Below are 15,228 nucleotides of genomic sequence, written 5' to 3' on the forward strand. Positions count from 1 at the left end.
CTTCCGTGGATTTTAAAGGTTGCAACAGTCTTTAAATAGTTTTAAAAGATTTAAAAATAAGTCTCAGAATTTTGTGATACCGAATATTTTCATTAACTTTGAAGGATATCATGGTTTTTACTTTTTAATGATATTTCGAAAATTTTGGAGGAATTTCATGTAATGTACATCTCCGATTTTTAGAGGATTTTGTAACATTTCAAAGGATTTCGCAGAATATCCGAATACTGTAGCGGATTTTAAAAGATTTAGAAATCAGATTCTAATCATATTTCAAAATTTTGAAGGGTTTTAAAAATATTACATGGCATTTTAAAATATTTCAAATGGCTTAAAGAAATCTCGTAACATTTAGAAGTATTTCACGGATTTTCAAAGATCTTAACCGATTTTTAGAGATTTTAAAATGGATTTCCAAGAAGCTCCATATCAAAGAAAAATGTTTCATTTGAAGGGATTCATAAAATTTTCGAAAGAATTCACGGGTTTGCAAAGATGCAAGTATAATAGTATAAAAAGTAATTTCAACAGCCAAAACATATATATTTTTTTCTTAATTAGAATTGAAATTTATGTAAGAAATGTTTTAACTGCCCCCGTTCACCCCCATAAATTAGTAAGATGTTTTGGACTCCCATAAAAAATCTTACGTAATTAATGGATGATCCCATAATGTCAAGTATTATTTATTCTAGGACTTCAAATCTACAAATGTATAATTAAATATTTAAAAGAACCCAATTTCCTGGAATTTCTGTTAAAACGAAAATGTGAAAAATTAATCAATTCATGGAATTAATTGAATTTATTTGACTATTGGGCGTGTCATTGGTGAAAGGAGTTGCTCTGGATGAGGGAATGGACGAAGATCGAGTTGAACTTCCCAGAGATCTGGGAATTCTTGAAGTAACCGGGACGAGGAATTCAGCGTTTTGTTGAGTGAGAACTCTGATAGGGGCACGTGGACTTATTCGTTGCCCTAGATGTCGAGGTGAGATAATATGAGCTTGAAAACGCGTTGAACCAAACCTGTGCAAAAATTTTCATCTGAATATAAATAATTTACATGAAATTTGTAGAGGGGGTCGCCCATAAACTACGTTATCGATTGGGTTCGTAATTTCGGCACCCCTAAATTCCCTAAATTGATAGGATAAATTAATCAAAACTGTTCCAACAATCTGAAATTAGTTCCAAGCCTTAACAGGTTTTAGATTCTGGTTGAAATCAACCATCTTGGGTAATTTAAACTATCAATTGCTAAATTTCCGAAATTACCTCACTTTTTCGGAATTGCCCCGTTTGACGGTACGTTCCCTGTTGATAAATTTGAACAAATATTACGAATTTTGCAAAAGCTAAACTTGTTTGAAACTTACTTTCATATTTCAGACTTCCAACTATTTCCTCCTTTTGCTGTTTTTCAAAAGATTTTTCTATTTTTTGTTAAAAGTTCATTTTTGTTGGTTAAAAAGTCTACTATTGTATTTTTGGTTCGGAATTCATCTTGATTCGTCAATAATCATATTATTTGGTTGAAATTGAACTTCTTTGTAAAAAATAATTTTTTTTGGGTCAAAAATTCAACTTGATTGAAAGTTTTCCTACTTTCTTAAAAATTACATTTTGTTTTCTGATTGAACTTTTCCATTTTTGATTAAAAATAGATCTTTTATAGTCAAAAATTTAAGTATTTGTTTGAAAATTAATCTCTTTTAACCCTTAACCCTTGTTTTGCCACCCTGGTACCCATCGGCATACGTTTGGTTAAATAACTTTTTTTCTAATAAAGATAGGCCTAATGCTCCTCGAATCAGCATGATTTAACTGATTCTCTATCGAAATTTGCATTGCATATATTTTTAGAAATTTCTTAGCTTGAAATATCTTGCAATTAAAGAAAAAAAAACACAGTGAAGCCACCCGGGTACTAGGGTACCCCGACAGAAAAAGCATGATTTTCATACAGTATATCACAAAAATAAAGTTTGTTATAATAGTATATGAAGTAAATATGGATAATTTTATAAATAATAACAAAATATATACATTTTTAATTGAATTTTCTTGAATTCTTGGACGTAATACCCAGCCTCCTGGGAAACAAGAAATTTGCAATGTAACTGTGCACGTTTTATATCTGTTTCAGTACTACCAAGGTCACTGCACATTATTAAATCATTATATTCAAGTAGGAATACCTTCCTGGAATATGAATAATTAAATATTTATTGAATACACATAGTTACTTCAAGTTACAATGGACTTTTAACAACAATTTCGTTGGCAGGGTACCCAGGTACCCGGCTGGCAGACTAGGAAAAATAACGTAGACAATCGGCAAAAAATCGGAAAATCCGTGAGGTATTTTGTTGAAAATTTTTCCTTCTTGGTATGAAAATTAATTTTATTGGTTGAAAATTAAACTATATGGTTTAATGTTGAACTCCTTTGTACAAAATTCCGTTTTTTTTCTTGTAGAAAATTCTAGAATTTAGTTGAAAATTTATCCTTCTTGGTTAAAAATGAAACTGTTTGGTTGAAAGCTGATATGTTTTGGTTGAGGATTTAACTATTTTGTTAAAAATTCGTATCTTTTTGTTGAATTCAGCTGTTTCTAATTTCAAATTAAAATCTTTTTTGGTTGAAGTATCAACTATTGCACGTTTCGTTGAGAATTCATATTTTTTTAAATTGAAAAATAAACTACTTTGTTTAAAATTTGATCTTTGTAAAAAATTAATTTCTTTTTAATTAAAACATCATTTAATTGGAGAATTAAGCTAATTGGTTGTAAATTAAATTTCTTATTCAAAAATAATAATTTTGGATTAAAAGTTCCACAGTTTTTGTCTTTTTAGCTTTAAAATGTAACAATTTTGTTGAAAATGTATTATTTTGGATGAAAATTAATGTTCTTGTCTGAAAACTTAACGGTTCCATTTTTTATTAAAAATTAATCTTTTGTAGTTAAACATTCAACTATTTGCTTCAAATTTAACTTTTTTATTTGGAAATTCGAGTATTTTGTTCGAAATTCGTCTTTATTGGTATAAAATTAAAATACTTTGTTGAATGTTTAACTATTTTGTTGAACATTTATTTATTTTGTTGAAGATTCGTCATTTTAGTTGAAAATTCAGCTTCTGCGTCAAAAATTTTACCATTTTTTTGAAAAATAATTTTTTTTACTCAAAACTCAATTTGTTTAAACTGAAAATGTAATTATTCTACTTTCTGCTTGAAAATTGATATTTTAAAATAAATGACCTTTTCTTGTTAAAATTCAACTAACTTGTTAAAAAGTCGTCTTTTTCGATAGAAAATAAATCTTCTTGTTTGAAAATTCATCCCTTTTGTTTAAAAATGCAAGATTTTGGTTGAAAAATAATATATTTTGGTCAAGGATTCAACTATATTGTTTAAAATCCATTTTTTTTTAAATTCAACTGTTTTTTTTTACATGGAAATCTTTTTTCATTGAAAAATCAACTAAATTGTTTAAAGTTTAAACTAGTTGATAAAAAATTATTTTCTTTTGGTAGAAGAATCATCATTCAGGCGAAAAGTTGAACTATTTGTACATAAATTAACTTTTTTTTGCAAAATTCAACTGTTCGGTAGAAAATTCATTTATTTGGCTTGAAAACAATTTGATAGAAAGTTAAACTAGTTGGTTGAAAAGTCAAATTTTTTGTTAAAAATTTAACTATTTAGTTGTAAATTTAACTAGTTGGTTAAAAATTCAACTACTCAGTTGAAAGTTGAATTACTTTGTTAAAAATTGATTTTTTATTAAAATTTACCGCTTTGGTTGAAAATTTGTTTTTTTCGGTATATAAAATAGTTCTCGTTTTTAAAATTCGTCTGTCTTGGTTTATAATAAACTTTATTGTTGAAAACTATTCTTTTCCGGTTTAAAAGTCAACTGTTTTCTAAAAGGTTGGATTTTTTAGACTAAAAACTTAACTCTTTTGTTTGAAATTCATCTTTTTGGTAGACATTTTTAAACTGATAATTAAACCATTCCATTTACGGTTAAAAAATCATATTTTTTAGTTGAAAATTCAACTATTCGGTTAAAAAGTCATGTATTTTGTTGAAAATTCCCCATATTTGGTAGAAAATTAATTTTCTTTGTTGAAAATGCAATATATTTTTACTTGAAATCTTAGGAATTTAAAGCGTTTCGTATTGAATTCAATATGGTGTCTACATTGATTTTATTTCAAAGAATTTATTCTTCTATTATTCCCTCATTTTAGTGAAAAATCACTCTTATTTCGCCTATTTTGAGAGCATTTTGGGTTGTGAAGTCCGATTTTAATATTTTTAATTATTCTCGATTCTTACTAGAAACACGAAAAAACACAAAAAAAAATCGGTAACGTAGTTTATGAACGACTCCTAAGTAATTTCACTAGTTTCAGCAAACCTTGCGTTTGGACGGATTTGTTGTGGAGGTCCTTCTGAATGTGGGTAGGGAGTTAGCATGTATGCTACAGTTTCAGGTTTTATGGCTTTAAATTCTTTATTTTCTTTTGCCAGTTCATTTAGTTTAGCCCGAAGTTTGGCATTCTCTTCTTTAACGGTTTTATTTTCTTTTAAAATGCGTTGGCAATGTTCTTTGTATTTGAAACACTTCTTTTCCTGAAACAGTAGTTAATTATTCTCCCTTTTTTTTTTAAAATAAATATTTTATGCGTTCAGATTTTAACGTACGATATCGTGCAGTCGTTCACTATTTAGCAGGAGCTGCCTTTTTTGAAACATGAAAGCCTGCTGTAGTTTTTCAAATGGTTCTTCAACAGATTCAAAGCAGTGTTTAATTTCTTTTGCTTTTAATGCATCTGATATTGGCATCGTTCGCAAATCATTGTTTCGACACTGAGGACATTCTTTCTTTGCCCTTGCTAAAAATCCAGGAAAAACTATTTTTATTTCAAGTTCTTTTTTAAATATTTGTATAAAGTTGAATTTAAAGAAAAGATAGATTTTAATCATATTTTTGTGTCGGGATACCACCCTGTAGTAGATAATAAACATATAGTTAATAATAATTAATTTTTAAACTAAAAAAAAATTAAATTAAAGAAGTTCAATTTAGTATGCAAATAGTCATAAAAATGTTCTAGCATTAAACATACGTGAATGGGAACCACCCTAAAATAGATAATGACACTATAGTAGATAATCATTAATTACAAGCGCAAATATAAGTAAAATATTAAATTCTAATTTTAATATATTAACACATTATTAACGCTGAATAATTATTTTCCGTACATTAGTATTTTAAATTAATGATTGTCTACTCCACTTTTAAAAGTATGCACTGCAAAATTAACTTGAATTTTAAGAAAAAATTTTCAGTTTTTTAACTAAAAATTTTTTTGAAGTGTTAGAGAAAAACATCAATGTTTATTTTAAAATCTAACTATTTTTGATCTAAAGTTCAGTCTTTTCGGTTGAAAAGTCTGCCTTTAAATTTTTGGTTTAGAATTCATCTTTTTTTTTTGTTAAAAATTTTATTATCGGGTTCAAAATTAAATTATTTTGTTGAATATTAAAAAATCTGGTTAAAAAATCATACTTGGTTGCAAATTCAACTGTTTTGTTAAAAATTCGCCTTTTTGGATTGAACATGACTAACCAATTTCTTTGTACTAATTACTCAACTATTTTGTTGAACATTAATTTTTCTTTTGGTTCGAAAATTCATCTCTTTCTGTAGAAATTTCGCCTTTTTTGGTTAAAAATTCAACTGGCTGGAAATAAATAAATCTGTTTTGGTTAAAATTAAAGTTATTTGTTAAAAATTGAACAGATTTGTAGAGAATTTGTATTTTTTGCTCGAAGATTGAACAATTGTATAGAAAATTTAACTACATATTTAATTTAAAATGTGTGCATTTTGTTGAGAATTCATCTACTTTGGTAAAAGGTTTAACTGTTTGTTTGGGAATTTGTCTTTTTGGCTTGAGAATTCAACAATTTCATTGAAATTTTTCTTTCTTTCTGCATTAACAATTTTTTTTTGGTTAAAAATTCAACTTTTTGTTGAACATTCATCTTTTTGGTCAAGATGTTATTATTTGATTAAAAATTGAATTTTTTGTTTAAAATTAAATAATTTTGTGAGTCATATTTCTTGCACGAAGATTCTTATTTTTGGATCGACAATTCTAAATTTTTTCAAAATTTTGTTCTCTGAATAAACAAATTTTCTTTTTGCTAAAAACTCAACGATTTGATTGAATTTTTGTTAAAAATGCAACTAGCTGATTAAAATTAAATCGGTTTCGGTAGACAATGAAGTTTTTTCGCTTACAAATTCAACAGTTTTGTAGAAAATCCGTATTTTCGACTCAAAAATAAAGCAATTTGGTAGCAAATTTAACTATTGAACTGAACATTTCTCTTTTTTGGTAGAATATCAATTTTTATGATTCAAGCTACAACTGTTTGTTTGGAAATTAATCTGTTTTGACTCAGGGTTAAAGTATTTTGTTTTTTGTTTGTATACTAAACTGTTTTGTAAAAAATTTGTTTTTTTTACAGAAATTTAATTCTCTTACATGAAAATTTAATAACTCCATTTTTTGTTGAAAAAGGATCTTATTTAGTTCCAAAAATAAACTATTTAGTTAAAAAATGTGTAGAAACGAAACAAATATAAACTAAAAGTGAATCAAATCTAATTTGGACATACCTGTGATTTGTTGAAAATTCGTCTTTTTTTTGGTAAAAACAATTAACCTTCTTGGGAAAAAATTAACTATTTGGTTAAAAATGGCTGTGTTGAAAACTCATCTGTTTTTTTAAAATTTAACTGTTTGGTTGCAAATTCATGGTTTAAAATTATAGAGAAAAAACTTTATGCAATTTATGCACGGCCCCTAATCAGCCATTCAGATAATTTTCTAGAATGTTGCGATTCGTTGAGATATCGGAAATTTATTCTTCAATTTTCAACAACAAAAATTGAATAGTTATATTTACAGTTAAAAAAAAACATCTAATTTTTTTACTAAAAAAGGTGAATTTTGAACTAAAAATGTGATAGTGGAATTTTTAGTCAAAAAATTAGTTTTCAATCAATTAAAAACGAATTTTCAACACAACAGTTACATTTTCATTCAACAAAAAAAGGCTTTTGAATTAAAATGATCAATCATCAATCAAAAAAATGCATTTTCAAAAAACGTAGTTCCAATTTCAACAAAGTAGTTGAATTTTCAAAGAAAAATGTACTAGTTGATATTTTAACCAGGGAAGACGAAAACACGAAATTTTACGCCAGAAAAAAGGAATTTTCAACCAACCAAGAATGATTTTTTTATCATAATGATGAATCTTCAATTTTAAAAAATTAATTTTGAACCAAATAGTTCAATTGTCGACCAAAAAGATGAATTTTCAACAATAAAAATTAATTTTTTACTAAAAATATGTTGTTATACAAATTTTTGCTTAGAAAATGTTACCAAAAATGTTACAAAGAAGTTAAATTTTCAAACCGCAAATATGAATTTTCAACCAAAAATTTAATATTCGACCAAATAGTTGAGTTTTTACCCGCACAAGACAGATTTTTTGTTTTTAACAGAACCATTGAATCTTGAGCATAGTTATAAAATTGTATGTTCATTCCCTAAGTTTATAATTTATTTTATGTTTAATATTATACAAATATCTTTTTTCATTCAATGAGACTGTGATCTCAGAAAATGTTGACAACATTTATATCCGCGGAATAAAAATTGCGAATTTTCGTTTGTGGGCATTAAAAATCAGAACATTGCATAAAAAATCAGAAAATCAGGACTTAAATTCTTTTGGGTGAAGGGGAATAGGCCAACAATTTTTCTATTTTGTCTTAGATCGGGAGGGGAGGGGGGTAAAAATAAATTATTATGTAAAATAATTTCAAGTGTACGAATCACTAAAAACAAATTATTAATTTTAATTTAATATAAATATAAATTTATAATACATAATATAATGATATAATATATAATATAATAATGATTGATTTAAACTATTATTTTGTTGTCTATAAATGATCAAAATTTCTATTTATCGTACGGTCTTGCTTCTTCATTCTCATTTTCCCAGAATTAAAAGTACATTCTTCTTGGTTAAATCTATACTTTTAAATTACAGGTTAAGAATTCATCTGTTTTTGTTGTTAAAACTGATATTATTAGGTTCAAAATTTAATTATTTGGTTAAATATTCAACAATTTTGTTAAAAAGTCATCGTTTTTATTTTTGAAAATTTGCCTTGACCAAAAAATTTGTTTTTTTTTAAATTCAACTATATTGTGTTGAACATTCATCCTTCTGTTCGATAATTCATCTCTTTTTGTAAAAATTTCATCTTTTTTAGTTAAAAATGAATCTGTGTGGTCGTAAATGATGATTTTGTTTAAAATTCACATTTTCGGCTTGAAAATTTATCTTTTTTAATTTACAACTTAACTATTTGTTTGGAAATGCATGTATTTTCTTCAAAAATCAAATTTTAAGTAGAAAACAAATCCCTTTTTTTGACAATTTAACTATTTGTTTCAAAATTTACTTAATATTTTAAAAATTCGTCTTTTATTGGTAGAAAGTCCATTTTTTATTAAAATGAAACGATTTAATTGAAATTTAATCTGCCTTAGTTCAGGATCAAAATATTTGGTTAAACATTCCCCATTGTTGGTTTAATTCAACTGTTTTCAATTTAAAATGGAAAGTTTTTAGTTGAAATATATAATATTATATTTTTTGTCGAAAATAATTCTTTTTAGGTCGAAAATTCAACTTCTTTTTTTAGTGGAAAATTAATTTTCTGGATTGAACATTTAACTTTTCGATTGGAAATGTAATTGTTTGTTTAAAAATTAAATTGTTTTGTAGAAATATGGTCTTTTTGGCTTCATAATTCAATATTTTGGTAAAAATTTATTATCTTTCTTAAATGAAAAATCTTTTCTGATCTAATTCAACGTTTCTTTTTCATTTAAAACAAAAATCTTTTCTAGCTTGATATATTAACTATTTTTTTATTGTCGAAAATTAATCTTTTTAGGTTGAAAATTTATCTCTTTGTTTGAAAGTTGAACTGCTTTTTTAACAATACCTTTTTTTAAGTTTCATAATTAATGCAAATTTATCTATTCCATATTTGGTAAAAAAAACTGATCTTTTTCTGCTTAAAAATTCAACTATTTAGTTAAAGAATGTTAGAAACGATGAAAAATATGAACTAACAATTCACTAAATAAAATTTGGGCAGACATCACATCCATTGTTCAAACTACTTAGTTAAAAATCGACGTAATTTGTTACAGATTCGTCTCTGTTGATTAAATCCAACTGTTTTTTATTTTTAAATAAAATCTATTTTTGTTTAAATATCAATTATTACAACAACCATTACTACATTCTTTTTTGTTGAAAATCCAACAATTTAGTAGAAAATTTAAATATTGAGTTGAAATTTGATGTATTTTGTTGACAATTCATCTTTTGTGGTATAAAATCCATTTTTATGTTTAAAAATGCAACTGTTTCGTTGAAAAATAATCTGTTTTAGTTGATGGTTCAAGCATTTGGTTAAAAAATTGTTTTATTGGTTGAATCAATCTGTTTTTTATTTTTAATTAAAATCTACTTTTTGTTGAAATATCAACAATTCCTACTTTCTTAAAAGTTTATTTTTTGGTTGAAGATACATGATTATAGTTTAAATTTCGTTTTTATTGTTGTTAAAAATTAATTTGTTGAAAATTGATTGGTTTAAACTGAAATTTCAATTATTTTGTGGAAAATTCGTATTTTTTGTTGTTGTAAAATTTAACGATTGGGTATAAATTAAACTAATATGTCGAAAATTGGTTTTCTACTGAAAATTAATTCTCTTAAATGAGAATTTAAGTACTCCACTCTTGTTTGAAAGTTTAACTTTTTTAGTTTAAATATTCAACTATTGAGTTAAATATTCTTAGAAACTAAAAAAACTATGAATTATTTATGTGTTGGCTTTAGCATAAAATTAACTTTTCTGTTGAAAATAGATGTATTTTGTTGAGAATTTGTCTTTTTTTGGTTGAAAATCAATTTTTTGTTTAAAAATGCTGATGTTCGCTTGAAAGTTGACATTTTAAGTATTTCGACAAAAAATAGTTTTTGCTGAAAAGTTTACTCTTTGTACGAAGATGCATGATTGATATAATTGAAGTTTCGTTGTTTTTTTTAATTAAAAATTATTATTTTTTAAACTGAAATACCAATTTGTTTGTAGAAAATTCGGGGTTCAAATATTCAGTTCAAACTATTTGGTCGAAAATCTATGCAATTTGTTGATAATTGGTCTTTTATTGTAAAAAATTAATTTTCCTGGTTAAAAATTGAACTATTTGGTTAAAAAATATCACGTCTTGTTGAAAACTCGTCCTTTTTGGTAGAAAGTAAATTTTTTCATTAAGGATATAACTTTTGAAAATTAATCTGTTTTAGTTGAGGATTTAAGTATTTATTTCAAAATTCGTTTTTGTAAGTTAATGTTTTAAACTGAAAATTGAACTATTTTGTTAAAAGTCCATCATCTTTGGTTCAAAATTCAAGAGCTTTGTATCAAATTTGTTTTTTGGCTTGAAATTTCACCAATTTGGTAGAAAGATGAACTACTTGGTACAAAATGAAACTGTTTTGTAGAAAATTCGTTTTTTTTTAAATTGAAAACTAAGACTCGAGCTCCTATTTTTGGTTAAAAATAAAACTGGTTGAAAATTCATCTGATTTGGTTGACAATTAATCGATTAAAAAAAGTTAGTTTCGTATCTTTTGAATAAGTTTAACTGTTTTTTATTAACAGTGAACATTGTTTCTTTTTTAAAATATCAACTATAAAATTTTTTTGTTGAGTATTCATCTTTTTCCTTTTTGCAAATGATAACATAGGGGTGTAGGTGATTCAAAATTTCAGAAAAAATCTTATTTGATATAATAAAGTTAACTTAAAAGTTACAAAACAAAAAAACATGTAAATAACCCAAAAAAATCGTAAGTTTGTTTCGTTTAACCTTAAATTATTTAATTTGTGCACTTACCGTAAGCGAGGCACACATCACAAAATACATGACTGCAACAAGTTAGAACAAATGTTTTTCCCAATTGTTTAAAACAACGGTTACACCGGAGCCACTTTTGTGCATCTGTCTCTTTCGAGGCCATTCTAATTGTTTTAGAACTACGATGAATCATGAAAAACTTCACCTACATTATTTGGTGGCATCAAGCTCAAAGGATTCAAAAATGAAAAATATTCTACGCCGAAATTGAATCAACGAACTCTAGCCATTTCATGTTGCGAGTTATAACACGTTTTGAATCTTCCGATGCGCAGTAGTGCACAGCGCACTACAAAACGCCACCAATTGAGAACTAAGACCGACTCGATCGATAAAACAGAAAAATTCATAAGATGCAGTTCATAAGCGGAAGGAATTGGAACTTACCATATTTTTATTAATATTTCTCTCGAGTTTAATAACCGTGGTAAAAAAAGTGGATTTTTCCTTGATTTTCTTTAATTATTTGTGAACTTCTATCACCTGCGCAAAGTATATTTTGGTCGCGATGTGAGATTGTTTAATAAAAAATGAGAAAGAACATTCCTAGGACTTGCGCGCTTTATTGAAGCAATTTTCAAAGAAAAAAAAAGAAAAAAGTTGGAGTCAGAGCTCGATAATATTCAGGAATCTTAAATGCAATAACGCCCAATACATAGTCGCCCTTGTATACGCAATTCATCATTTCGGCGTCAAATCGGGTTTTTATGTCGCTCGTGAATATATGTGACGCCGGTTATGTCGACAAAAGTTTCTTGTTTTGGCATAAAAGACGCTGCCAAATGGCTGACTTTTGATTTCGCCCGTTTCGTTCCTGTAGAAGGTATTCTGTCAAGTGATTCCTAGTAGAAAAAAACAGACAAAATGCCGCGCGTGAAAGCATCGCCGAAAAAGTGCGTCAAGACCTCGGGCGCTAATACTCAGGGAGCTAATACCTGGGTCTTCCTCATGAAAGGTAAACACACGCAAACTCATCTTATGTGCGTTTTTTTTTATTATTTCTCTCTGCCATCGATTTTTTAATTAAGGGGAATATTTCTTCTTTTTTTTTAATAACAAAACTCCAAAACTGATTTGTATTTTCATTTGTCCATAATTTTTTTTAAATTTTTCGAATAATTAAGTAGATTTCATTTCATGAACAATAATAATTATAAATAAATTTTTCTGACTATTATTTTTTTGTTATTAATAAAATATTTCTTTTCATATAAAAACATTATTTTCTACCAGAAAATAAGAAATTACAACAAAATAGTTACATTTTTCAGTTTATAAAATTAATTTTTCATCAATAAGAAAACTAGTTTTGAACTAATAATAAATTTGCAATCAAATAGTTGCATTTTTATATTCAAAAAAAAAAAATTTAACCAAGAAAATTAATTTTTACCAAAAAGAACGAGACCGGGAGGTGATGCTAGTCCGAATTTTGTTTAATTAATTTTTCGTTTCTAAATTTTTTTCAACTAAATATTTGATTTTCTAAACTGAAAAATATATATGGAGTAGTTCAATTTACACGAGACTCAAATTTCAATGAAAAAAAAAACGAATTGTTTTCAAAACATTTAGATTTTGCACCAAATGGTTAAACTTTCTAATAAATTAGTGAAATTTCAAGCCAAAGAGACGAATTTTCTACAAAACTCTTGAATTTTCAACAAAATAGTTACATTTTAAGTTTAAAAAATTAATTTTTACAAAAAAGGAAAATTAATTTTCCACTGAAGTTATGAATTTTACCCACGCAAGAATCCTCAACTAAAACAGATTAAATTTCAAACAAATAATTGCATTTCTAAAAAAAATTATTTTCTACCAAAAAAGAAAAATTCTCAACAAAACACATAACTTTTTAACCAGGTAGCTGAATTTTTCATCAAGAATTGTACTTTTCTACTAGAAAATACGAATTTTTCATAAAATACATACATTTCTAAAGAATTAGTTGAATTTCCGACCAAGAACATTAATTTTTTACCAAAACAGAAGAATTTTCAACCAAGAAGATAAACTTTTCAACTAAATAGTATGAACAGTGGATGTGAATTTTTGAATTTCAAAGCTAGATTGCGAATTTTCTACAAAATAATTCCTTTTCAACCAATCAGTTCAATTTTTAACAAAATAATTTTATTTTCAGCTAAAAAATAAATGTTTACAAAAAAAAAACAATGAATTTTCAACTAAAATTGTGAATCTTCCAGTAAAAAAAGAAACTTTTAAGAAAGCAGTTGAACTTTAAACCTGAATGTAGAATTTTTCACCCATAAAGATGAATTTTCAATGAAAAATGTAATAGTGGATTTTTCAATAAAAAAATATTTTAATTTTAAATAAAAACGGTGAAATTGATCCAAATAATAATTTTTTTTACAAAATAGTTGAATTTTCTCTCAAAAAGATGAATTTTTAACCAAATAGATTTTTTTTTAACAAAAATTTTCAAAGTAAAAGGAAAGTTAAATTTTCAACAACAAAATTTAATTTTAAACAAAAGAGGGAGAATCTTAAGAACACTTTCTTTTATTATCGTAAAACCTTCAAAATCCTTAAAATTGAAGATATCTGAAAACTTAAAAATATATCTTGAAATGCATCAAATTTTTTTAAACATTTTTTTTTAAATCATGAAAAATAGAAAAAAATTACCTATTTTAATAGGTAATTCTGGTAATTTAGGTAATAGGTAATTTAATTGTAAAAAAAAATCTGGGAGATTTTAATCTTCCAGATTTTTTTTTACAATTTAATAAATCTTTTTAAATATTCATTCTTTTTATATAAAAAGTTCATTATTTTGTTGAATTTTTTTTATTCCACTGTTTTTGTTGGAAATTTACCGTTTTTGGTGTAAATTTATATTTTTTTGTTGAAAAATCCACAGTTTTGTTAAAATGCTATTCTTTTGGTTGAAAATTTAACTGTTTTATTGAAAACTCGTCTTTTTCGGATGGAACATTAATCTCTTTTGGCAAAAATTTAATCCCTTTTGATTAAAAATGTAACTGTTCAGTTAAGAATGCTTCGTTTTTGGTTGCAGTATTTATTATTTTTTATTATATTGAAAATTCTACAATTCAATTTAAAAAAAGTTGTCCTTTTTGGATTAGAATTCAACTCTTTTGTTGAAAATTGCACAATTTTTTAAAGAAGTGATCCGTTTTGGTAACTGCTAAGTTGAGAATTCTTCATTCTTGGTTAAAAAATTTATTGCCATATTGAAAAGTCTACAATATTTTTGATAAAAAGTCAACTGATTTGTTTACAATTCTTTTTATGATAACAATTTAACTTTTTTTGTAGAAAAATCCATTTTTTGGTTGAGATTTTTCTTTAATTTCACGGTTTGGTTGGGAATATACTGGCTTTGGTGCAAATTTGTATTGCTTTTTTGAAAATTCCACAATTTTGTTAAAATGCCATCCTTTTGGTTCAAAATTTAACTGTTTTATTGAAAATTCATGTCTTTTGGCAAAAGTTTTTTGCTACTTGTTAAATAATTAAGAAAACATTATTTTAAGAAGGTGGAATTTACAATAAATAAAACAATAAAATTTAATAAAAATCATTCAATCTGGCTGAAAAATTGTCCATTTGGGTAGAAAATTATATTTGTTCATAGAAAATTCTACTGTTTTGTTGAAAGTTCGTCTTCAGTTTGCAAATTCATCTCCTTTGGAAAAAATGTAATCCTTTTTGGTTAAAAATGTAACTTTAGTTGAGAATCCTCAGTTTTTGGTTAAAGGCATGTGACATAGCTAAATACCTATATTACCGACCTCACTTTTTCGGTTCACTGAAGGTTTTTTTTGAACCTAAGAACTTTTTTTGTAAATAAGATATCGAGCTGAAACTTTGGAAGATTTATTAGAGTACAATAAAGTACGTTTAGGTACTGCATTTGGTAGGAACTTCAATGAAAATGATTTTATCTTTTTTCTGAACCTCAACATTTTTTGAACGTTCGAACTTTTTTTATACATAAAATATCGGTCTCAAACTTTGAGAAATGAAAGAGCCGAAAGAAAACTACGTTTAAGTACAAAGCTTAATAATAAAAGATGTAAAAAAATATATTTCAACAATCAATTCCAAC

The 15,228-nt window shown here is 25.8% G+C and overlaps 2 protein-coding genes across 2 annotated transcripts in view; one reads left to right on the forward strand and one right to left on the reverse strand.

Moving 5' to 3' along the window:
• Positions 1–4,407: 4,407 nt before the first annotated feature.
• Positions 4,408–11,229, reverse strand: LOC117180620 (RING finger protein 212B). The gene is made up of 3 exons (XM_033373111.1): positions 11,106–11,229; positions 4,723–4,913; positions 4,408–4,650 (listed from the first exon to the last, which is right to left on the reverse strand). Exons 1-3 carry the CDS (start codon positions 11,227–11,229, stop codon positions 4,408–4,410), a joined length of 558 nt encoding a protein of 185 aa, XP_033229002.1.
• A 260-nt stretch (positions 11,230–11,489) lies between these two features.
• The window catches only part of LOC117180621 (ribonuclease H2 subunit B), an 18,411-nt gene continuing 14,672 nt past the window's right edge, over positions 11,490–15,228 (forward strand). Inside the window, exon 1 of the mRNA XM_033373112.1 lies at positions 11,490–12,110. Coding sequence (XP_033229003.1) covers positions 11,991–12,110 — 120 coding nt within the window. The 5' untranslated portion in view covers positions 11,490–11,990. The remainder of the gene's footprint in view (positions 12,111–15,228) is intronic.

The sequence above is a fragment of the Belonocnema kinseyi genome, chromosome 9 (assembly GCF_010883055.1).
Source record: "Belonocnema kinseyi isolate 2016_QV_RU_SX_M_011 chromosome 9, B_treatae_v1, whole genome shotgun sequence".
In the NCBI taxonomy this organism is placed as follows: Eukaryota; Metazoa; Arthropoda; class Insecta; order Hymenoptera; family Cynipidae; genus Belonocnema; species Belonocnema kinseyi.